Genomic DNA, 25626 nt, shown 5'->3' on the forward strand with positions numbered 1-25626 from the left:
TCTAGTGTCCTCTTGAACATTAATGTCAGTTACATACTCTTAGATTTAGTACAGCCCCTGAGCTGAATGTCTGGCTGGAATACTGAGCAGAAATACACGTTTGTAACCCATGTGTGCTGCTACCTTTTGTTTGTTTTTCCAGAAAATCACGGGATGCTTGATGCTTTTGTCACATTTCACCAACTGATTTGTATTAGCAACCTTTGTAAAACTCCAGCTGTACTTTATGCAAAGCTTATGTGAGTCCCCTAGGATTAATTACCTCGCTTAGAGTCCAATTTATTTAGCAATTAGGAAAAATTAGACAGTAGCTGGTGAGTTTGCTGTTTTGAAATGAAAGGCCAGAGTCCTTAGGTCTGTTCCCAGGCTAAATACTAGTTTTAGAAATTCATTATTTGAAAGTCTCTAAACAAGTACTTTATATTGCAATCTTTTTTTGCATCATTTAGTCTCCAAATAACTTCCCTATTCAAACTGTGAGCATACTAATGAAAAAACCCCAAACAAACAGAAATGTAAATTGTTTACATGATAGTTTTCAGTATTGACTTTTCTTTCTCAGCCTAAATTCTTCACACCGGTAACACTGGTCTAGAAAATGCATTATGACACTGTGTTAACCGTTGTGACGCCATTGGGGAACCACCAACAAATGCTAAGAAAATGCTGGAGAAACCTTGTCCTATGCAGAAATCCAACAGCAGAATCATGTGCTCTCTACAAAATAATGGGGACTTTGAAATACAATGTAATAGAGTGTAATCATGTGATAAATGGATATCACGTATGGGCTGTGGGGAGGGATCTCGTCTCTGCGAACCTCACAGTGCCCTGTTCCCAGAAAGATGAGACCTGCAGGCTGCAAAGCCCCTGGACTGGGCAATGCTGGGACAACGAAAATCCCAGCTGTGCGCAGAAAGATGGCTGCCTGGGCCATACCGCAGCCTGGCTGCCCCAGAGAGCTGCTCTTTCAGCACGTTTACACCAGATGTCACAAGAGACTACGGTTTTTGAAGGCAGCCTTTGGGACTTCTTACACAGTGTCTGCAGCTGGGAAATCCTCCTGCACATACCCCATGGCTTTAGAGTCCTTCCACTACCGCCCCAGCGGTAAGACAGTGCTTCTTGTAGTGGGGCAGGTTACCAGCACAGTTACTGAGGCTCTAGACCCACCTTTTAACTTTCACTCTGCCCATTTGGCTGTAAGGGCAGCTCCCAGGACCACTGGTTTCATTGTCTATTCAAAGGCTTCTATTCAACAACTACAAAGCACTGCCTTGCACAGCACATGCAAATCACATCATTTCACAATATTACTAGTATTTTCTGAGAAATAGCTTGACACATACAGCACAGTTACTTGGAGCATGGTAGATGAACAACCACTGTACAGAAGCTACATACCGAGCATGAAGTGCAGATCTGGAGAGGGCTCCAGTGCCAACTTGCCTTGAGTCAATGGGGATAAGACAGTGCTACAGCAGCTGAGGTTTTGGCCTAAAGGAATATAAATATTTGGTATCATGTTGCTTGATTAACGCACTAGATATTTTAATGTGAGACAGCTGAACGAAGTCTTAAAGAGATCATGCATGTTCCTAATGTAAAGCTTGCAAGAGCTCCCTTTAGTGTACTAGCTTTTCTTAAGGGACATTTAAGGTTTAAGTGGCCCATTTTAGGGATCTTTTAGATGTGGTTCTGATGTACACCATAAATTCACTTTGCCTCTTCCTATACTTACTATATTTACATTTTTTGTGACAGAATTCAACAGGCTGACTGTATCTGATTTCCTCATTGTTCATTTGGTTGCACCCTTTCAGGATATTAAAAATCCTTTAATGGCTTTTTACCTATTACACTGACTGTTAAAAATAAAGCCAAGCAAAGCATTTGCTGTGAAATTCTTAATGCTGTCTGCTGGCTCCAGACAGTGGGAGCTCTCTGGCCTTCCACAAGTTTTCTGGAAGAAATGTCACATTAGTGGCCCTTTTACCCCAGACATATTTCACATTAAGAGATTTCTTTCTTTATCTCCTCCTTCCAGAGATAAGTGCCCACTAGCTCATGAAAGCCAAGTGTTGTGAGTGTGCATTGTAGGGCACATATTTTAAGTTTTCTGCAAACCTTTTACACTCTTCATGACCTTCTTACAGCCTCCTACGGTCTCATCCACTGGGGACTACGTAATGTGGCCCAACTATGCATCTTGCAAAATGTCAGGTAATGTGAATAACACTGGAAGTGCAGAAGAGGACAGGGGATGTGCTGTGCGTTTCCTTTCCTTCTGGCGAATTGGGAAGCAAGAGAACTGCTCCCTGGGCTGCGAGTGCTTCAGAGGAATGAGGAGGCAGCATTAGCAAAGGACATGCAGTCCTTAAGGATTCACTGCCACTTTTCTGCTCCGAGTGATTCCCTGACAGGGCAAGAAAAGCTGTCAGGGGTCCTCTGATTTACAGCTATTCAACATTTGACCCTCCTTCTGCAGGAGCTGCCACAGCTGCAGTCCTAAAGACAATAGCCAGGGAGAGATCCACGGAGAAAGGTCCCTGGGAAAGTAGTTCACCCTCCTTCCTCCCCCTCCTCTCCACTGGGAGGTTTGTATTTTGCTTCTGTGTCACATCAGGTGCAGGTAGCTTCTGCCCAGCACAGACAAAACTCAAAGAGCAAGTGCAGACTGGAGTCTTACACCTTCCGTGCTCCTCAGCATGGTAACAGTCCTGCTCAGACTTGGTAACAAAGCTGCTCTGCCAATTCAATGCATTCAGGGGGTTTAAAGCAGGAGAAAAAAAAAAAAAAAAAGGGCTGTGCTCTATTGTCTCCGTATTGCACTGCCTCTTTAAAATCAGAAATGCATGGACAGCTTCAAGTTGCCTCCCACTGAGAAAAGGCTTTAGATGCATGCACAGAGACAGCGGACCCATCCTCCCCTGAGCAGCAGGGCAAACCTGCTTGGGAGAGAAATGATCATTCAGCGAAGTCCTCTGGCTGCTTTCAGTGATCCTTTCTCTGCTCCAGTGACAGCAGCACATTTGCAGGGGAAAAACCTGGAGGCTATTCACAGGGTGCCCGAGACCTCCAAGAAGATGAGAGGTACAGTTAGCTGATAGTGTTATGTCAGTTTGTGGATGGTTGTGTTGTCTGTATTTATTTTAAAGCGCTCTCTTGGTATTTTGCAGGGAAACCTGTCTGAAAGATACTGCACCTTGCTTTGACCAGCATACAGATTTTGCATCCAAGTATTTATTTAGTACTTCTCTTAAATGAATGTTCACATGTCCAGGCGGCTGTGGGAATGCCTTGTAAAGCAGTCAATTGTATGAACTGGTATTTAGTTTCAGGCTTTGGCTTTCTGTTATTCTGTTGTTCTGCAACTCTGTTTGAAAAGCAGTGTGGAGACAGAAGTTGTACAAGAGAGTTTCTCTCAGAAATTTATTAAGTGTTGGTACATCAGGGGCTGAGGGTGGGTCTAGGGAAAGAAGGGGGCAACAGCTCCATTATGCAGATTGTCCTTTGTAGCCATGATCGACATTGTTCAAAGGCATTTGACACTCTGAAGACCTACTCTCTCAAAGCAGAAAAAGCAGCAATGCCCCTGATTCTCTTCTGGGATGGGGTGGGACTGTCCTGACAGCTGGGAGTGTGGTGTGAGGATTCCCAGATGTGGCACGGGAAGATGCAAGAAGACAGCCCTCTCAGCATTTTGATATAGAGGCAAAATTAGGGAGCAGATTAGATTTTTTCCCTCAGTGTGGAAAATAAATCAATTTTTAACATTTGGTACAACTGGCAGTACAAAGAAGGAAGCCTGCTCCTCCCCATCTTCAAAAATTCAAGGCACTTTGTCTTGCTTAAGGGAGATTTTCCCTTTCACCTCAAGAGCCTGTTGGTGGAAGCACTCTCCCTGTGAACAGCAGATTTGCCTTCACAGCAAAGCCCTACAAACTGGTTCATGGGACAAAATATTGTCTATGCAAATTGGGAGAGTTCTACTGGTTTGCGAGAAGCAATAATGGATTATGCTGGCTGACAATTTGCCCCCCTACTCAATTAATGGCTGCCAAAAGGAAAGTGCTGGCTTCACTATTTTCTTGGGTCTTGGCAACTCTTACTTAATTAAGAAATGTATTTAGAATCCAGGACATCAGTCTTTTTTCCTTCTCACCTACCACATCTCTCTGACTGAGACACTTAGAATAAAGCAAAAACTTTGTCTAAAAGGCACATCAGATACTTTTCAGCAAACTGAGCTGTCATCTCATTTTAGTTTTTTTACTTTGCACAGGGATGACAGCACTGTGGGCTTGAAGGCTGGCGGAGGTTTAAACTGGATTTTACACTCTTCCTATATTGTCATTTCACTGTGTGCTGAAGACAAAATTTCATCATTGGTAAATAAAACTGCTGGGTGTAACAAGAGTGTATTATGCAACTCAATGGCTTTTATGATAACAGAAGCATCCTTTCACAGGGTATTTCCTCCCACTGTGCAGAGCCAACAATAGAGCTGTGGGGCAATAAGGTGGCTATTGCTTTCCCTCAAGCACAGTATTTTTGCTGTACTTTCCTCTAAGGACATTTTTTGCTCTTTTTGTTCCCACAGAGGGAGATAAATGAGGCTGTTGCTCTATAATCTTATGGGGACAAAGACAAGGTGACTCACTGCTCAAAAGGAAACTTTGGATGAGGTCTCTCACCTGCCACTGTCGTGCCCTGCCACACTGGGTAATTCTAACACAAAACCAAGGGCCAGCCAAGCCACACGTGTCAAAAGAAGACAGACATGGCCATGGAGCAAGCTGAGCATAACCCAAATGCTACTGTCAACCTCAACTTTGCTGCGATCTACAATCTCCACAATGGGGATTTAACCTCCTTGCGAAACTTCTCCTTCCCTTTCAATTTCAGTTACAGCGATTACGACCTGCCACTGGACAGTGAAGATGACATGACCAAAACCCGCACCTTCTTTGCAGCCAAGATTGTGATCGGGGTGGCTCTGGTTGGCATCATGCTGGTCTGTGGCATCGGCAACTTCATCTTCATTGCTGCTCTCGCCCGCTACAAGAAGCTACGAAACCTCACCAACCTGCTGATTGCCAACCTGGCCATCTCAGACTTCATTGTGGCTATCGTGTGCTGCCCCTTTGAGATGGACTACTACGTGGTGCGGCAACTGTCCTGGGAGCACGGCCATGTCCTCTGTGCCTCAGTCAACTACCTACGGACCGTCTCCCTCTATGTTTCTACCAATGCTCTCCTGGCTATAGCTGTTGACAGGTAAGTAGGGTGCTATGACTGCACGAGATGGCCAGAGCTTCTGAGGTTGGCTGTTCAGATTTCTAGGTTTTTAACATGCTCATCTGTTCTACAGGATTTGCTGATGTCCAGGTAGGTACCACACAGACCTGGGTATCTTGTTTCATAAAAATTTAATCACATGGGGTCATGACATTACCCCAGAGAAAACTCAGTGGAAATTTCTTGATTGAACTTTTGAGGTAAAAAGAATGTTGATTTAGTAAAACAGGTTTTTTTTCCTCATAAAAACATGCTTCATTCAAGTGTAGGAGACGATTTATGAAATAAGGGAAAGAGGAGGAAGAGAGAAGCAAATCAGAAACACCCAGAGACGAGGGTGTTCATCCATACTATATAATCCTGACCCAAACTATACATCTCTAAGGAACCTTCACTACTGGCCTACACAGCTTTTCTAAGTCTAACATTTTCTATAAACAGTGAACTAAATAGTCTTCAGTGACAGAAACAGTTGACTGGTGATACAGAATTTGACAGGTGAGTTTCCAACAGGGTTATTGCCTTACAGGATATTGCTTTCTCCCTCGAAGGTGTTTTTCCCAGTTTTTGTTTTGGTGTGAAAGAGAGTAAAAGATAAGACTTCTGTTTAGCCTGCAAAATAGAGTTCTTATTCTCTGTCGTGCCATACTGAGAAAACCCAACAATCATTAAATTAACCGTTTGATAGTACTGAGGTCTTAGCTGGATGCTCCAACCCAGACATGGATGCTCGGCAAGTGTGGCCAGCACTCTCCTCTCCGTGAAAACACTCTCCTCTCATACTCTCCTCTCTCTTCACACACCTCTCTGAGAATGGCACAGTGGCAAGCCAGGAAAGACCCACAGGTCATTTATGGCACCTGTATTTATGGCACTGTCCAGAAAATGACAAAATGCTACATCAACCCAGTTTAGCAGAGATTTTCCTACAGCCTTCATAATGGCGTAAGCAGAACATGATATTCACCTGCTATACTACCCGCTTTATGCTGCAGTCTTGAGATATTTCTATGCCCACTCTCACTCCAGGAATTTTAACAATATAATTTAATTGTATTCTTTCTTATGACTCCTGTTCTCAGCCTCATGCACCATGGATTCTGATGGACCCAGGTGCTGAGGATCAGCTTCATGCTGACATAAGGCTGACATGACTGACTCACAGAAAGCCGGAGGACCAACAGAGTAAACTCTTTACAGAAAGGCCATCACAACAAGTCATCTTTTGTTAACAAACACAATATACACCTCTCTACACCCTCTGCATATGTACACTGTATGATTCCCCCCCGCTTCTCTTTTTTTTTTTTCTAATTTCTCTCACGTGCCATTTTACGCTCTGGGCTAATGTTGCATAGTTTTTGGTACCTGATCCAAAAGACAGCTCAGAAGCAGTTAATCCTGCCGATGGTTTTATAGATACAGCTTGTGTGCAGCTGATTCAGCTGTTATTGATGTCAACAGAAGTCTGTGGAAAGACTCTGGGGAAGTTCAGAGATGTTTTGCCTGGTGTGGGGGAAAGGACAATCAGCTCCTATGAAACAAATCCTTAACAAGTGTCTAACGAAAATAACCTTTGAACAGCAGCTGAGGACTTGGGATTAAGCTTCTAAACACGATCATGTATGCATTACCATTTTCTATTACTTACCAACTTCTAAAAAATTTTCTTGGAAAGCTCTGCTAGTGCAACCCAGGTTGATGAAGTAACATGGGTCATTGAGCCCTTATGCCTGCTAAGAAATCAGAAGATTTCTAGCATATCTCCCCATGCATCCTTAAAAACAATTCTGGAAATGATTAATCACTGAAGTTTGTTGTAAGAACACACTGTTTTGGTTTCACTGCCTTTTTTTGTGAGCTTTTGAACTAGTAAACAGAGAGACACCTTGTTCATTTAACAATCAACCATTCCATGGTTGTTATGTCATGTGGGTCATTGACTTCTGACTCAAAAAAGAATAGGCTCCCAACAGTCTTCCCATGTTTAGATCATTTAAAAGGGCTCACCTGTGTAGAGAGGGTAAGCCTGTCCCACAGGATTTCCCTCAGGTAGGATTCTCTTTCATCTTCCTTGATGTCTATTCACATGAAACATAGGAATTTCACATATTTAAGGCCACATCTATGCTAGAAAATAATGTAACATGAAAGGAGAGGATCTGAAGATCAAGAGATCGCGCTAAGGGTCCAATGTCCATGATGTAAATATTTTGGGGGGTTTAGCTTTATCTGGGTGCCCTGGACTAAATGTCCATGGACACTTGGTGTGTTTTATGTACACTTTTGGAGCACATCTTCCTGGGCAGTTTCATCTGAACTCAGTTCACATGCTCCAGGACCACTCCGCAGTAACAGCCCAAGTGTGGTAAGCAATGAAAATCAGGAAACCCACCACAAAAGCTCCCTCCTGACTCTCTTGCAGAGATTTACTCCATGCAGACAAATGTTCCGCTGAGCGGATATGCATACTTATGAATGCATACACATACATTATCCCACAACCTTGTTTCCACAGAACCTGATCTAAAAATATTAATTTATCAGCTCCACAATGACGCTGACTAATTCTGCTGTCCCTTGACATTTAACCTGCACTATTAAGAGTGATGAACAATTCATCTGCTTCCAAGATCTGGCTGATGAAAAGCACCACTGACTTTCCATTTTATTTCAGAATGAATATATCCTGTGGATGCTATCAATGTATAGAATATATACAGATAGAAAAGCCTCTGAATGAATGAGAAATGCCACTTTTTGAAACAATCCTTTCAGTTAAATACAATTGTACTGGGAGCTCTGGAGTGTCTGTGATAAAAATCTCCTTTTAGCAGAAATATCCTAGTCTTTCTGGGACAGTGTACTCTAATGTAAGCTCTTCTTACATCTATGGCTTCTTGAAAAATCAACACCCCCAAACTCCAACCAAACAAAAAAACCCAGAGTGAATGCCATTTGGTCCTAGCCCCTTTTTAACTGAATCGAGGGCAACTGATGAATCTTGCAAGCAATGTACTTCCATTTCTCCACACTTCTTTGTGGAACACTGCGGTACACCTTGCAGCTTTACAGTCATAAGGAGTGCAAATACGTAACTCAAGTTTTACGGTTTGGTATGTTACTTAACACAGCATATTTAAGATTAATTAGCAATAGTCACCTGCAGCAGATGAAACAAAAATGTCCATGGGCAGAAAATGGATACACAGTCTTTTGTTGGTGGCTTGAAAACATGCTCACCTGTAACCATTCATCAGCATCAGCTTCAGCTCTTTGTACCCCATGGAATAACCAAGAAAATAATAAAAACACCATTATGTATATTTGACCTCTTGGTAAAAAAAGCATATTTAAATATTTCTCTACCTAGGGAAATAATTTTCATGTTTCTACATGTTTGTCTTTTTACCTGCACCTAACTAGGTGTATATTACTGCATGTTTCAAACTCTCACTTTAACATGTGCTGTCCACCAAAGAATTTCCAGATGCTGTATCATGGCATAACCTAGATACGACATCACCTGCATATTGTGCTAGGTCCTGCAAACATATTTGCCAGTAATAGGAATATTCCCTCTCTTTCTCCTCTTCCAGTCTTTCCGTAACTGCCAGACATGTGATCTGCGTTAAAGGGTTTGTGATACAAAATGGTAACTGTTTCAGTTTGATCTTGTTAACAGGTGGGAGTTTAAGACTGAGGTCTTAAAACCATCCATCCTCAGACACCTTAACATATGCTCAGATTTTCAGATTGCTAAGTACCCACTGTCCTAAAAAACCCTTCAGCCATTCGCTCCAGAGTTTCTGCTTAGATTTAGGAACTCGGCTCTGGGCTGCTACTTTGGAAAATTTTCTTAACTCTCCTCATAGACAAATTTGTCAGGCTCTCTCTTTAAAAATGACAGCAATTTCCTTCTGCCTAATTCTGTCCACTTGTATTTTGAAGTATGTTCTGACTAATAGTGTTTTCAGACTTCATTTTGAATGTATTTGTCTGTTCCAGGTATTTGGCCATTGTTCACCCACTGAAACCACGCATGAATTATCAAACAGCAACCTTCTTAATCGCCTTGGTCTGGATTGTCTCCATACTTGTAGCTATCCCATCTGCATACTTTGCTACTGAAACGGTGTTATTTATAGTGAAAAACCAGGAGAAAATTTTCTGTGGTCAAATTTGGCCAGTTGACCAGCAGATGTACTACAAATCATACTTCCTTTTCATCTTTGGCATTGAATTTGTTGCACCTGTGATGACAATGACCTTGTGTTATGCCAGGATCTCCCGGGAGCTTTGGTTTAAAACCGTACCAGGATTTCAGACGGAACAGATCAGAAAGAGACTTCGATGCAGAAGAAAAACTGTTATGGTACTGATGTGCATCCTGATTGCCTATGTTCTCTGCTGGGCACCTTTCTACGGCTTCACAATTGTTCGTGACTTTTTCCCCACCATCTTTGTGAAAGAGAAGCATTATCTTACTGCCTTTTACATAGTTGAATGCATTGCTATGAGTAACAGCATGATAAACACCATGTGTTTTGTAACTGTAAAAAATAACACCATGAAATACTTCAAGAAGATCATGTTGCTCAGATGGAAATCAACTTATAATGGAAGCAAATCTAGCACAGATTTAGACCTGAGAACAAGTGCAATGCCGGTCACAGAGGAGGTAGACTGCATAAAACTGAAATAAATTTTCTGCAGTTCTAATCTCACATATTTTGGAGAGGAGGTAAAAAGGAAATAATGCCTCCTCAGAAGCTTCTCCTTTGTCTGTGGGAATATCCACCATTGGTGAGAGGCCTTAAAAAGCAGCCTCCTATGCATTTCCACCAGAATTCTTTTCACTGGACTGCTGTATAATCCCATGACTCAGACTGATGCTGTGCTTCAGTTCACCCATCTGTAAACTTCAGAGGTAGACACTCATTTTAGAGTTGTTTAAAATTTAAGATGAACAAAAAAGTCTATGAATGCATTGAAACATATTACAATGATGGAAGAGTTGATTGCTGATCCTAGCAATGATGCTTCTTTGTTTCTTCTTCAGAGAAATCTCTTAACCCCTTTGAGCTTATCATTTGTACCTTTAAGCTCTTTGGTGTCCTTTTCCTTCTGCTCACAAGAGGAAGGATGGCAAAAAGCCCATTATGCTTCATGTCAGTCTTCGTCCTCTCAGTTTACCCCTCATGATGAAGCTCCTTGAAGTCTACAGACCACCAGCTTTCTATTGTCCAATGTGCAGCACACTTAAGAAAGGCACATTCTCTAAAAAGCTAAATACTGCTTCATGGCCTAGTGACAACCTCAGGTCTCTTCCTGTGACTTGTTTAAGAATGTTGTCTAAGAATCAACATTCCACTCTGTAGTTTATGTAGAGTGTTACTCTTTTATTATATATTTGGAAATGGCACAGCTACATATTGAAGGGACCTGTTCCCTTCCCCCAACTCCAGGCCTCTGCTCAGGCAGGGTCAGCTATAACAGGTTGCCCAGGATTGTGTCCAGTTGGGTTTTGACTGACTCCAGGGATGAAGACACCACAGCCTCCCTGGACCACCTGTGCCAGTGTTAACAGCCTTTGCAGTAAAAAAGTGTTTTCTTATGTTCAGATGCAATTTCATGTGTTTCAACTTGTTTTTCAGTGGGACCCATATAAAAGTACAAGATGTTAGTGGGAAAAAATCCACCCTGCTGAATGGGGCCTAGACAACTTACCAAGTCTGCGTACGCCTTCAAAATAGTACAAGTAGGACCAAAATAGCATAAAGATCTTGAGACGATCTGTCTTTCTGCAAGCAATGGAGACAGACTCTAGGCTTCAGCAAGCTAGTCACTGGTTGAGTTGAGTAGCTCGTCTGGTCAAATGTGAGGCAACAACTCAAGATGAATTCTGCATTGCCTCCCTCCCGTGCTGTTTTTACTATTCTGATTTCGTGCAACTCCAGGACAGGTGTTTCTTAACTGATAATCGTGATAAAGCAGGTGACAGTAGCAGTAATACCTACTGATTGAAACTATACATAAGATATCATGGATTTTTGTGTATTGAAATCAAGTCTTTTCTATTGTGATGACAAATGCTTCCTGTTTTAAAGTATGTGGCTTTTGTAAATAATTTGTCTATTCGTGAATTTAAAGTGAGCAGCAAATCCTGCTAATAAAACAGTAAACACGGAGTCAAGATCAGCATTGTGAATTATTTTTTTATATTTTTCCCTCAGCCATAATTTTCCTACCTAAGTGACTAATGTAAATTATCCCATTTCTGCTAAAGAAGGACTACCAGGCTGACCAATTAAATTTAATGGCAAAAGGATATTCAAATCCATGGAAGTGCTCAAATCCTCTCATTGTTCACTGCTTTTAAAAAATACACATTGGAGAGGATCTCATAATTTGCTCTGTTAGGCAAAACAATTACTGAAATCATTCTTCAAAATGACATTTTTGAATAGGGATAAGTAGTAAAACCATTTGTTTCCCAGCCTGCCAAAGAAATTCAAAGGACCAGAGAGTTGCAATATTTCATCATCAAGAGGCTTAATCTTGTACTTTCTCCCAAAATCTCATGGTTTCTTCTGAAACTGTGCACCCACATTTATCTTCTGAAACCTGTACTAGTTATTGGGGATTAGCTAGCACTACTACCTGTTATTAGAGTGTCATAATACTCCTTCCACCTATTTTTCCTAGACTTTTCTTGGTGCAACAAAGCCAAACGACTGACAATTTTCCACACCTGGAAATGCACCTCAGGCTAAGTTATTAAAAAAAAAAACTCAACCCCCACCAAGCAATATAGTACCAAACAAAAATTGGGGGAAAGAATTGCTTTAAAATTCTGGAAATCACTTTGATAGCTCCAGGAGAGCTCTTCTGGCCCAGCCTGCCCAGTGTTCTCAGCCATCACCACATCCCTGTCTCTGTGAAGGGTAGTAAAGCAGCAGCTGCCACAGCCCCTATTGTGGATTTAGGTTTTGGGGTCCGCAACATTGCTGTATTTTGACATTTTGAGGTCTTCCCAGCAGCAAAGCAGTGTTTCAGCCTGAAGGACTGGATAGGGCAGGAGAAAAAAACTGTGCTTTGCCCTCAATTGCATTTGTTGTGAGCAGCATCCCCAGAAAGAGGGGGATTTCCACTGAGGAAGGGCAGCAGTCCCCTGTTCCCTGATCAGAGCAGCCAAGCAGTCACATCACCCTTAGCCTGTAACTGCACCAACTCCAAACACCCCAAACTGGTCACGGGCTTCACTTTCAGGGACCAACGTCTGCTCCTAAACTGATCTCTAGCGACCAGGAGCCCAGGGCAGCAAGCCCAAGGGCCTTGCATGGGGACAGAAACCCCACGGAGCTTTTTTGTCCCCACAGAACACATTTCATCTAGGGAGTGACAAGGTATGGCACCCTCCATTAGCCAGGGCCTGCCTGCCACCCATGACTGCACTTAAATGGAGAATTTAAAAGACTCTTAAAGTCACTTTAAAACTCCCTTTAAGTGCAGAAGTGTGCAGCGGGGACAGGCCCTGACCCAAGTGGCTTCCTCAGGGAGCAGGCAGGCCACGGTCCAGCCAGAGCAGCCAAGAGAGGGGACCAAACCCCACACTCCCTATAGCTTAAGTGAGTTGTGCAGGGAAAAAAGAACAGGAAGGCTTTTTTGTACCCACACAACTCAGGCTAGGGAGCATGGGTGCCAACAGGTGCTCCCTTGGCTTCCTAGGGGCTACCCTGCTGCCTCCTGCCCGGCCCCTCCCTGCAGAAGCACCTTCTCACCTACATGGAATTGCAACATTTAGTGAGGAAATTGAACATGGACTGCACCTACCTAGAGCTCTGCTTCAAGAGCCGTGCTTAAACAGAGAAAGAAAAGCGCAAGCTGGGACAAAGGCAGCATCTGTCGCAGAGGAGAAGCAGCCCCTTCCAGCACAAGCACTTACCCACTGGAATGCAGTAAAAACTGCAGTGAGATCTCCGCGGTTGCCAGCTGCCCACTATTAGCTCCACTGCCACAGCAGCAATATGGACTTCACCATGCAGGAGCTGTGGGATGTGTTAAGGATGAGGAGCAGGTAGGGGTGAGATATCTTCCTGAGAGCTGTCAGCGGGGTTTAGATAACCATGCAGCAAATAAACCAGATGCCACCACGTCTCAGTCGTGGCTTGCTCCAATCTTTATTGCCAAAAGCAAAAATGTGGTGCTATCAGGCCAGATTTCTGCTCAGCTGTCCTGTGGCACAGCTCCCAAAACCATAGGCTGGCTTCCTTCTGCAGCAGCTCCTCCAGGGATAACTGCAGGTAAAATCCAGTCTCTGCTCCTTCACACTGGCTCTCTGAAAAACAACAGGTGTAACTGGAAACTAAAATGGTGACCTCAAACAGCTAAGAGAGAAATAAGAGAAGAAAAAGCAGTTATTCTCAGCAACAGGCACTGAGAAAAAAAAGTTTGTATTTCAATAAAGCAATAGCAGGAAAAGAAACTCCAAACATCATCCCTCTACCAAAGGAGGATGACCTGCAAGACTCCAGGCCAGGGTCGGTCAAAATAGCCAGGACATGAAGTTTCCCTGAGGACTGACTGACTCACTCAGGAGCTCAGACTTAACTGCTCTTTCTTCTTTGAGCCTGGCAGCCTTTCCTGTGGCAATAGCACCCTCCAGCTGCTGCCTCTGCAGCACAGCATCACATGCCTTCTGCACAGCCCTGAAAACTGCACCAGCCACCTTGGTGACAGAAGCATGCAGATATTCCCAGGATTGCCATGCCTCCCACAAGTAGCAACAGGTGCTTCAGCTTTCATCACTCAGGCACCTAGGCACTTAACCAACACTTCTGCTGTCTGTATCAGCAGGGCTGTGACCCTTGCTGGATGCTTGGGCTACCCCCTTCCAAACACTTGATATCATCTGTGCTGAAAACAACTGGGAGGTGGAGAGCTCCAAAAAAGACATGCATTGAAGTGCTCCAGACAGCAGGGCACTGAACAGCTACAACAGAGCTGCGCGTTGAAGCGCGCCAATAAAAGCCAGGTGCTGAAGTGCTCCAGAACAGCCAGGTGGTGAAGCACTGCTCCAGGACAACACCGTTAAGCTCTCCAGTATACACCACACATTGCAGAAATCAAGAAAAAAATCCATGGGGTGAAACACCCCAAAAACAGCCATATGGTGGAAGCCTCTGAAAAAGCCAAACAGGGAAGTGCGCCCAAAAAACCCGGATACTGAAGGACACCTCCAGGGCCGCGTGGTAAGGCACTCCAAAGAAAACCCAGGTGATGAAGAAACCAAAAGAGTCAGACAGTGAACAACCCCCTAAAGAAGGGTGGTGAAGGACACCTCCAGGAGAGTGTGATAAAGGACTCCAAGAAGAGCCAAGCAGCACAGAGAAAGACTTCTTGCAGGGTGGCGTAGAGAAGGAATCCCAAGAACAGCTGGGCAGTATGATGAAGGACTCCTCTGGGGGGGTGTGGAGAAGGACCCCCCGGGGCAGCGTTGTGAAGGACACAAAAAAGAGCCTGGCAGTGCTCTGAAAGACACCTCTGGTGTTGTGCAGTGAAGGACTCACAGAAGAGCCTGGTGGCGTGGTGAAGGACTCTTTTGTCACAGCAGGGTGAAGGAGTCCAAGAAGAGCCGGGTGGCACAGTGAAGGACTCCTCAGGGGCAGTGCAACGAAGGGCTCCAAGAAGAGCCGGGCAGCATGATAAAGAACTCTGGGGCAGTGCAGTGAAGGGCTCCTCCGAGGGAGCACGGTGAAGGGCTCCTCCAGGGCGGGAATGGTGATGGACTGCTCTGGTGTGGCACAGTACCATACGTAACTTGCAAGGTAATACACAGAATACACAATACAATAAAATACACAATAGGATACACAATACAAAATGCAATATGCATTATTTTGTGCACTACATTTTGTGCACTGCAATACAAAATGCAGTACACAATAAAACAGAAAATACAATAGAATACAATATATAAAATAATACCATGTGATACCATACATACAAGACAATACCGTACATTAGAATACAAACACACATACAGTACCATACAGCACAACACATACAATGCCAACTACAATACATTACAAACTACAAAGAACAAAGTACCACAAATGCAACACAACAGAATACATACAACACAATAAATACCATACCACACAATAAAAGACAACTTATACCATACATACAATACTCAAAATACAATACAAAATATAGTATATAAAATACAACACATACAATAAAACATACAGCACATAATTCAAAGTATTGTGTTGTATGTAGGTTAATACAATATGGAAAATACAATAAATACGTACAATGCCATGCAATACATAAAGTACCATACAATGTCATAGATACCGTACTGTACATAGCATACCATACAATACCTACCATGCAACCCAGTACAATGCATAACGTACAATACACACAATACAATAAATGCCGTGCCATAAATATGATGTGCAATACAATACATAAAATAGAATACATGAAAAACAATACAAAATACTATATGTAAAATACAGATAATTGTAGCATATGTATGGCATTATTTAAGACACATACGATACTTATGACACACACCATACAACACTTACCAAACCATAGAATAAATGCCATACCATACAATAAGAGACAACACATACAAGACATACAAGATAACGAAAGACAAAACACAACTAAAAAAATACACAGTACAACACAAAATACAATACATACCACGCAATACCTACCACACACCACACATGATGAAGGGCTCCTCTGGTGTAGCATGCTAAATGGCTACAAAAACTGCCCCGCGACGCAATGAAGATATCCGCCATGACGGCACGGTGTTGAAGGGCTCCTCCGGAGCGGCGTGACAGTGAAGAGCTCCTCGGGGTGGTGCAATGAGAGTCTGCAAGAACAGCCACACAGCACGATGAACTCCTCCGTGGCAGGGCGATGAAGGGCTCCTCTAGGGTGGGGATGATAATGGGCTTCTGCGGGGCGGTGCAGTGAATGGCTCCTCCGGGGCAGCATGAACAAGTGTTCCAGGCGAGGCATGATGTAGGGCACCTCCACTACGGCATAATGAAGGGCTCCTCTGGGAAGGCACGATGCAGGGCTCCTCTGGAGCGGTGATTATGATGGACTCTTCGGGGGCACCATGATGCTGAAGGACTCCTCCACAGCAGCACAGTGAATCACAGAATCATACCATACAATACAGACCATAAAATACAATGCAAACATACAACACAAAACACAATATGTACAATACAACGGGTACAATACAGCACAAAAGACAATACATATGATACAAAATGCTATACATGCAACACAAAATACAATACATGCAATAAATACAATAAAATACATAAAAAACAATACAAAACACAATACTATAAATACTATTCCATGCACTACAACACAATACATACAAGACAAAACACAACAGAAAATATAATGCATACTACACGGCGTAATAAAGGCAGTAAAATACAGTACGCAACACAAGAAAAAACACAATACAACACAATAAATACCATACACTACATACATTAAAACAGTACTATACATGCGATACACTACAGTACATATGATACATATCACAGAAGACGATACACACAATACATACAACACCATACGTTACACACCTTACTGTATAATACAATACATAGTAAACAACAGAATAAATACCATACCATACAATAAAAGACAAGGGATACAATACATACAAGACAATGAAAGACAAAACACAATTTAAAAAATATACAGTACAATACAAAATACAATACATACCACGCAATACCTACCACACACCACGCAGGGTGAAGGGCTCCTCCAAGTAACGACAGATGACGATAGGCTCATCCGGAGTTGCACAATGGTGGTCTCCTCCGGTCTAGCATGCTAAACGGCTACAAACACAGTCCCGTGACACAATGAAGAGACACATCATGACTGCACGACGCAGCAGGGCTCCTCCGTGGCGGCACGGCACGCATGGCACGGCACGACACAGGAGGGGTGATGATGGGCTCCCACACGCAGGGCGATGAAGGGTACTCCAGCATGGGACGATGAAGGGCTCCTCCAGGGCAGGGATGATGATGGGCTTCTACAGGGTGGCACAGTGATCAGCTCCTCCGGCGCAGCATGATGAGGGGCCACAAGCAGAGCTGCGCGGTGCGATAAGGAGATCCTCTGGGGCAGCGTGGTTAAGGACTCCTTGGAGGCAGCGTGATGGTGAAGGGCTCCTCTCTGGTGGTGCAATGAGGGACTGCAAGAGCAGCTGCCTGGTGCCATGAAGAGCTCCTCTGAGGCAGCGCAGAGAAGCGCTCCTCCAGGACATCACAGTGAAGAGCTCATCCAGGGCAGGGATGATGATGGACTCTGGCGTAGCGTGGTGAAGGGCTCCTCTGAGGCAAGGATGATGATGGGCTCCTCCAGGGCGGGGCAGCGATACACTGCACCACGGTCTGGTGGTGATGCACTCCCAATAAAATCTTGACAATGAAGCACTGCTAAAGAGATATACAGTGAGGCTCCCCAAGAAGTCCAGGTGGTGAACCACCCCATAAAGCCAGGCAGTGGAGGAACCCAAAAAAGCCACTCAGTGAAGGACTTCAGAATAGCTGGGCATTGAAGCGCTCCTCCAGGGCCATGTGATGATGCACCCCTCACATGCTTCAAAACTGTTATGGGTAGTCCTAGAAAACAACAGTTAAAGAGTTATTTTTAGCCTCATTCAGAAATTCCCAAGCAACAACTGTACAACATTCCCATCAATCTTCTAGAGAGAATAATTCCTAGCAAGTTGTGTGAAAGCTCTTGAATGCATCCAAATTCATCATCTCCTAGGGGTTCCTGGGAAATTCCTCATTTCTCACCAGTTTTGCTGTGCTGAAGAACCACACTGCACACTCCCAGAATGGAAACACTGCCTGTATTTAGCCGGACTACACCCGATGGGAACACTGATGCCAGACGTCTTCCCAGACCCCTGCTATTGCACAGGGATAAGTCAAGTCTGGGGGCCATCTCTCTTAATGCTTCCTAGAGAGCTTTCATCCTTCACATGTGGTACCTGCGTATGGGCACAACTCACTTCTCTGCCTTTGAAGAAATGTGCAACTCGCAGAAGGTCCTTTCTGGCCGACATACAAGGTGGCTCCCAAAACCTTCCCCTCAGCCCCTTCAAATGACCACCTGGAGAGCTCCTATTTCACCTGGGAGCCAATTCTCTGCTCCTGTGGTCACTATCACCTCACCCTCACTGTTCGCCCACTACACAAGAGATACACAAGCAGCACAAATTCCACATCTGGGTCAAGTCAGAAGACTCAGCTGAGCTCCCCAGGCTGAAGCTGGAAGACATTCAGACAGCAGTGACTCTGCATATGGACAAAAGGTTATGGACTATTTCCTGTTTTCCATCTGTAGGTTGGATAGAACTTGACGGTATATTTACTGCATACGCTTGGAAAAGTTTTGCTGAGGTTTTTGTATCTGTGAACAGCGCATTAACAAGACACTATGTATATTACACCTTGCTTAGCTGAAGCTTTTTTCATTTTGTTTACATTACATGCAGGTAGTGCATGTTCTACATACAGAACAAGTCCTGCATTGCCTGAGTGAGGCAATTTTTGTCTGGATATGAAATGCACACAGCTAGGACACCATCTAGATAAATTTATACACACAGAATCTACACATAAAATACGCAGCAAGTATATACAGAATATGTACAGATAGACATATACAGATATATGTAAACATGTCTTTCATGACTATATATACACACACCACCACCACCCCCCCGACACAGTCTATACAGACACTATATGCTCTATATCCAGGAAGAGAAGCCTCAGCTGATCTCACCTCACTGAGGCTTTTTTTCCTCCCTGTATTCAGAAGGTACATTATCTACACATAAAGTATACAGGCACAGGAAGCACAACCATGTTTTTCTATCTGTAGATGCACTCTATACACAGAACATACAGAATATACATACAATTTGTAAACTGCATACATACTACATAAAACAGACAGGTGAGGGGAAGCTATGCTTTTCGGCCTTTATGTTAAATATATACTATCTCTACACAGAACATAGACATTTTCAAGGCCAAGGGAGGAAGGACATTTCTTTCTCTGCGTATAATGCATGCTGTCTTTACTTGGAACACATGCACATGAATGAACATACTTTACATGCAGACATAAACAGAGAGAGGGGCAAGGCCTTGTTTTTCTCTCTGTATAGAGCACACATACTGTCTGCATATAGACTACAGTCATTCTATATGTAGACTAGATACAAACAGATGAGGCGGGTTGTCTCTGCTTACGGAAGATAGCCTCTTTCTATAGAAGACAGAGGTCCATAGAGCAGTGCTTTTCTGCCCGTACACAGAAGTGATCCAATCTACAAAATACAGACCGGGCTGAAAATTGGATTTTGTTTGCCTCTATAGAATGCATGCTGCACATAGCACATAAACAGATAGGAAACGAGGGCTCTTCAGTTTATAAAGAATGCAGCCTATCCATACCTGGAATACCCATAGGCAAGGTGATGAGAGGCTTCCCTGTCTGCATAGAGAATATATGGGCTAAATGTACACATATTTAGAAAAGCCATGCCTCACCTACCTCTATGTTTACTATGTACCACCTCTGTACACACAACACGCCAACAAGGGGAGGCTTTTCTGCCACTATACAAACTACATACTTTCTTCCTCAAGACTACACATGGACAGGCAAAGCCACACTTGACTTCTCAGTATGTAGCATATAACAGGATATACTCTGCCTATCAGAAAAGAGACGGTGAGGCTTTTCTCTCCAGATATAGACTATATTCCACCTGTAGACAGACTGTGTGCAGGCAAAACATGTCTTTTCCATCTAGTCATAGACTAAATACCACCAAGGCAGGGCTTTTTTGGTCTGCTTATACAGTGTACACTGGCCGTATAGAGAACAGAAAACAACTGAAGGGTGAGGTGGGGCAATACCTTTCTGTCACCATACAGACTATAAAATGGCTGTACGGAGAATACATGTGGAGAGCACCACACACCACTTTCCTGTCAGGATGCAGAACATATTCTGGTTACAGAGCAGAGATGGGCCAGGTGAGGCTAGGCTTTTCCACCCACCTGCATGTGAAATCTAGGGAGACTGCAGGGTGAAGGGGGGGGTCTCTCTGCACATCAGCCATGTTCTGCCTACAGAAGCACACAAACAGGTGAGGTGAGGCTTTTCTCTTTGCAGAGCAAAGACTTGGTGCACACAGGTAGTACAGGGCTCTTCTGCCCATATGTGGAATATAGGCTGTCTATAGACCAGAGAGTTGACTGTACTTAGAAAATATACTGCTCATCTGTACAACAGACCCAGAGAGGCAGGGGAAGGTGAGGTGCTCCTACTGGTACACAGGCGACACACTTTTTGCAGAGCACAGGCAGAAGGGTGAAGCAAGGCAAGACTTCTCTCTTGGTTTGTAGAATACAGCCTGATGGGCTAGGGGAAGCAGGGCACGCCTTCTCCACTGCTTGCATGCAAGTGCAGGGAACTTCCACCCCAGCCACCCCCTGCATTCCTTTTGTCCCATCCCCCACCTATCTCCCAGCCATCTAGATGGACACCAATGACATCAAGCACCATACAGGGGGAAGAGCCCAGGGCCCTGGCAGTATTCTCCTCAGGAAGGCACAAATAGGAGCAAACACATCCTGCTGCTTGACACCATCAGGCTAGTGGCACAGTCAGGGCTTCAGTTCCTATGACCACAGGACCCTTCCTTGAGGAACAAAGACTGCTGGCCCAGGGACAGGGTGTCCTTGACCAAACAGGCAAGAGAGTCTCTGCTAGCACTGCAGACAGGACTATACTTCAAGCAGAGTGCCACATACAGCAAAAGGAAAGCACGTTTCCCTAGGACAGCTCTCTCGGGACAACCCAGGTCCGCAAGGGTCTACAACAACTGCAAACCTTGCTACTGGCCACCCCAATGGGAACCAATGTTCTCGACTGTTTTTTCCCTAATGCAAGATGCCACCACAAACACCAGATATGACACTGTACTTGCCAAGCAGAAAGTGGAATCCCTCCTCCCAGCCAAGTGAGTTCACCTTGGGAAGGCAGAGAGGAAGGAACCAAGGAGACCACCCTTCAGGAACGGAGCGAACTTCAGAGACACTAGACTGATCTAAGAATATAGATGAATTTTTATGAAATGTGTCAACTGGCAGGTATTTTCGTTTTGGTCATTTCCCACTTTTTAGCAAAAAGTAATGCTTTTCAAAGCAAAGGGTATTCTAGAATAATCTGAGGTGCTGCTTAATTTCTCCATTTCGTGTGTCTGAGTGCAAACAGACCTGTCAGACAGACAGACAGACGGGAGACGTCAGGTACCGCTACTTCCAGGATACGCATCTAGGAAAAGCTAGAAGGGAGAACAAGCTACACTTGGCTTTCAGTCAGGTAAACGAATCAAACACCCGGCTTTGAAGGGCAAGGCAGAAGCAGTGGGATCAGCACGTGAACACGAGCTACTGCTACGCTACCTTGTGGAAATCTGGACTCAGTGTCAGCTAAGCGAGGCATTCGTTTCTACCAAGCTTTGCTTCCATTCACCTTTTCACCTTCACGGTACTCTTTCTTTGCAACTCAAGTTTCTCACCTGCAGCTGGAAAGTCACCTAAGAACTGGTCCCAGCTGTATATAGCAGAGAAGCCGACCTGGTCATCAGTCAGCTCTAGTCTCCTCATCTGCATTCCAAGCTTGTCAGAAGATGCTGCAAGAGACAAGCCGCATTACTACAGTCCATTCCAGAACAAAAATAAAGCAGGGAGATTAATTTCTGGGCTGCCAAACACCAGAATCCAGCAAATTCTGCAAACAGGTACTTAAGAGGGAGAGCAATGAGCAAGCCAGTGCTCTTCAGACCTTCTACAAGACTTTTACACATACAAGGGTGGGCGGGCCTCTCTGAAAGTGAGTCACCTCCTCCCTCTGCAAGCAGCAGGGATGGAAAAGCAACAGGCACCCACACCAGAAGCAAAGACACATTTGTGACACTGCTCTGAAAAGATGACTCCACACCACCTTTTCACTCAAGCGCCACAAAGCTGGCCAATGCCAGAATTAAGCCTGCTCAGGCAGCTCCTGCTCGGCTCGAGGGTGATTCCCAAACCCTTCTCCTCATATCCAGCACAGCAAGACCGGAGCTCACTGAGCACAAAGCCCTTGGCTGGTTTCTGGCCCCCAAAACCCCAGGTGTAGCTCAGTGCATGGGCCAGGCTTCATTTATTCCACGCAAATAATTCTGTCTAAAAACAGAGTTTCGAGTATGTTTACGTTTACGAACCTTCCTACAGGCCCCTTGTTTCAATACTAAAACTAGTCTGCTACTTTCCAAATGCCAAGGGGGTGGGTGCTGTAATGACTTCTGTTGAGGTGGAAACAGGCAGCACCGGAGGTCCCCAGCCTCCGACTTCAGTGCTCAGCCTCTGAACTGCTGGGACCTCAGGCTTCAACCCCCCAGTGTCGCACCCACGTTCCACAGCCCTGGAGCACACTTGGTGCCTGTTGCGGCGCCGGATCCTCACGGCAGGGCCGGACACAGGCTCCGGGCCTCTAGGCAAGCTGCCCGCCGCCTGCTCCCCAGAGGAAAGCGGCATTCTTTCTCCCCTCGCCGGTACCTCAGGACGAGGCGTCCGCTCCCCCGGCCGCCCTCCCCCTCAGGGCAGCGCCGCTCCGGCTTGCCGGCAGCTCCACGCGCAGCGCCCCGCGCCGGCGGCCGTTGCCTTCAACGCCACGCCCCGCCTCGCGCCGGCCGCTGCCGCCCGAAGCTTCCCGAAGCCGCGCGCGCACCCGCCAACGGGGAGAGGAGGGGAGAGGAGAGGGGAGGGAGCCCCGGCCAGAGGCAGGAGCAGCCGGGCAGGGCTTCCCGCCAGGCAGCGCCCGGCGGAAGCAGGGAGAGGGGAGAGAAAGCGGCGCCCAAGGCAGAACCCGCCCCAGGGACCGGCCCCGCGGGCAAAGCCGGGCAGGGCAGGGCAGGCAAGCCCAGCGCAGCCCCGACGGCCCCTCGCCCCGGCCCCGGCCCACCTGAAGCCAAGCCTGGGGCAAGGCCCAGCCCCGTGCTACAGATCTGCTCCGGCCCCTCCTGGGGCGGGATCGCTGAGGCGGCTCTGCCCTGAGACGGCCCGGCTCCAGCCAGGCCCTGGGCCCGGCCCCCAGGCCGGCTCTCCTGGGCTGGGCCGGGCCGGGCCGGGCCCTGCCTCGCCGCTGCGAGGGCAGCTTCCCCCCAGCGGGCTCCGCCTCAGCAGCCCCAGCTGCCCGCAGGCAGAGGCGCTCTGGTGACCACCCTAGCCTCTCTCTCCTCCAGCAGAGCGCCGCCCCATTGGCCGGCGGTCACGATGCCTCTGGGCGTGGCCAATGGCGAGCGCCCTGGCACCCGTTGCTCGGCGACAGGGCCGGCAGCCCCAGCTGGGCCCTGGGCCTCCTGCCCGGCCCGGCCCTTCGGCAGCCCCGGGCCAGGCTGCGCCGGCCGGCACTGCCCGTCCCGACACAGCCCCGACACGGGGGGAGCGGCAGGGCGCAGGGCTGCGGGGAGGGCTGCGGCCACGCACAGCTCGTGGCAGGAGCGGTGGGGCCCAGCCAACGCCAGCTTTGGTTCCCCCTCGGCTCTTTCCCCCGAGAGGAGCCTGTTTGCTACAACAAGACGGGCACACGAGGCAGTCAAAAACCATGGCGTGGGTGTTGTAGAGGGCACCACGTCCACAAAGTCCTCCTCACTGTTGACTGGCAGCCACACAGGACAGCGGCGCCTTCCCCCCACTGCAGAGAGAGAGGGGATTCAGGCAAGCGCTGTAACAGTCTTCCATGTCAGTATCAACAACATCCATGTTGACTTCCTGCAGCAAAAACATCAAGGAATAAACTTGGTAAAACTCCATGCTTGAGAGCACAGAAATCTCCTCTTCCCTTGCTGTCCAGACACAACTTTGGTTCAGCACAGGCAAAACACCTGCTGTGGGAACCACTAGGACAGTGTCTCCTTGATGCATTATTTAATAGACATAGTATTAACCAGTTAAAGTGTTAGAGGAAAAAAACATATTCAGAAGCCATCTGTTAACCTCTAGAACACCCCATGTATATAAATTGCCATCTTTGTTGAGCTCTTTGAGATCTGCTGATTGTTCTCTGATTTTAACTCCAGAAAGCCTCCACACCTGCTCACCCGGTGTTCCCATAAACAGGCTTGTGGAAGTTAGTCTCAGTCAAATTACAGATGGCTGATGGAAAACTGCTCCCAGCATCATGCCTGGGCTGGGGTCTCCAGTTCATTTTAATCTGAAACTGTGCCCGTTTCTGATGATCCCCCTTCAAGAAAGATAGATGCAAATTAGAAAGCATCCAGAGAGTACAACTAGGAAGGATCAGGGTTTCAGGAAACATGGTCTCATAGGATTAATCATAGCATGAATGGACGACTTGCTTAAGGCCATGAAGAGAAGGCAGAACAGAGCTGTGTTCGGGTCTTTAAATATGTAAAGGGATGCTGCAAATAAGGGAATTAACTTCTCCCCATGCTCCATGTTGAGGGAAAGCAGGAACATGCTTCAGATGAAGCAAAGGAAATTGATTTGAGGTGTTATAGAAAGAGAATTCAGAGGCAGTTTGAGAGAGGTCTATAGTATCATGAGTTAGAAGGACAAATTAGAGTTTGTGCCTCATAATGCAAGAACAGAGAGCTTACACATCTTAGCCATCTTATGAAAACAGATGGGTACCCTCTAAGGTGACAGCTGAAGAAAAGCACTTCTTATTCACTTCCTCTGAAGTACAGTGTTTCAAAATACTTTTCGGGGGGGGTAAAGATTTCACCAGTCTGTTTCTTTCAGAGCTAATAAGCAGATATTACAGGGTAATTTGATGCAGAGCCTACATGGTGAAATGTTATACTCTGCCTTTCAGAGGCAATTGGCATAGAGGGTCAGAATGAGCCTTTTATTATTTCACCAGTATATTTACAGAACAAACTATAGCCAGGGTGAGTGTAATCATAGGACTATCTCTAGACTCTGCCCACTAAGTTGTGGTGCATTCCTGACTCACTGAAAAAATATTGGGTAACTTAACATTTCAGGGTCTGCTGAGTGTCTGGGTAGTCTCATCTGTACCTCCAACAGCGTAGTTTTGATCAATATTCCAATATCCTGGAGTTACCAGTTATCCCTCCAGAAGAATAAAAAATATATCCTGCTGTTAAGGAAAGAATACAAGAACAGGAAAACACGCTTAAAC

General features: G+C 45.6%; 1 protein-coding gene and 1 long non-coding RNA gene across 2 annotated transcripts; one reads left to right on the top strand and one right to left on the bottom strand.

Annotated features, from left to right (window-relative positions):
• Positions 1–2907: 2907 nt before the first annotated feature.
• PROKR1 (prokineticin receptor 1) lies at positions 2908–11481 on the top strand. Its single transcript, XM_052784142.1, has 3 exons — positions 2908–3093; positions 4604–5280; positions 9310–11481. Exons 2-3 carry the CDS (start codon positions 4784–4786, stop codon positions 10004–10006), a joined length of 1194 nt encoding a protein of 397 aa, XP_052640102.1. The 5' UTR covers positions 2908–3093; positions 4604–4783; the 3' UTR covers positions 10007–11481.
• A 123-nt stretch (positions 11482–11604) lies between these two features.
• Positions 11605–15037, bottom strand: LOC128140436 (uncharacterized). Its single transcript, XR_008234733.1, has 2 exons — positions 14874–15037; positions 11605–13642 (listed from the first exon to the last, which is right to left on the bottom strand). It is a non-coding gene; the product is annotated as an uncharacterized LOC128140436 (long non-coding RNA).
• Positions 15038–25626: the final 10589 nt, after the last annotated feature.

The sequence above is a fragment of the Harpia harpyja genome, chromosome 4, assembly GCF_026419915.1.
Source record: "Harpia harpyja isolate bHarHar1 chromosome 4, bHarHar1 primary haplotype, whole genome shotgun sequence".
Taxonomy (NCBI): Eukaryota; Metazoa; Chordata; class Aves; order Accipitriformes; family Accipitridae; genus Harpia; species Harpia harpyja.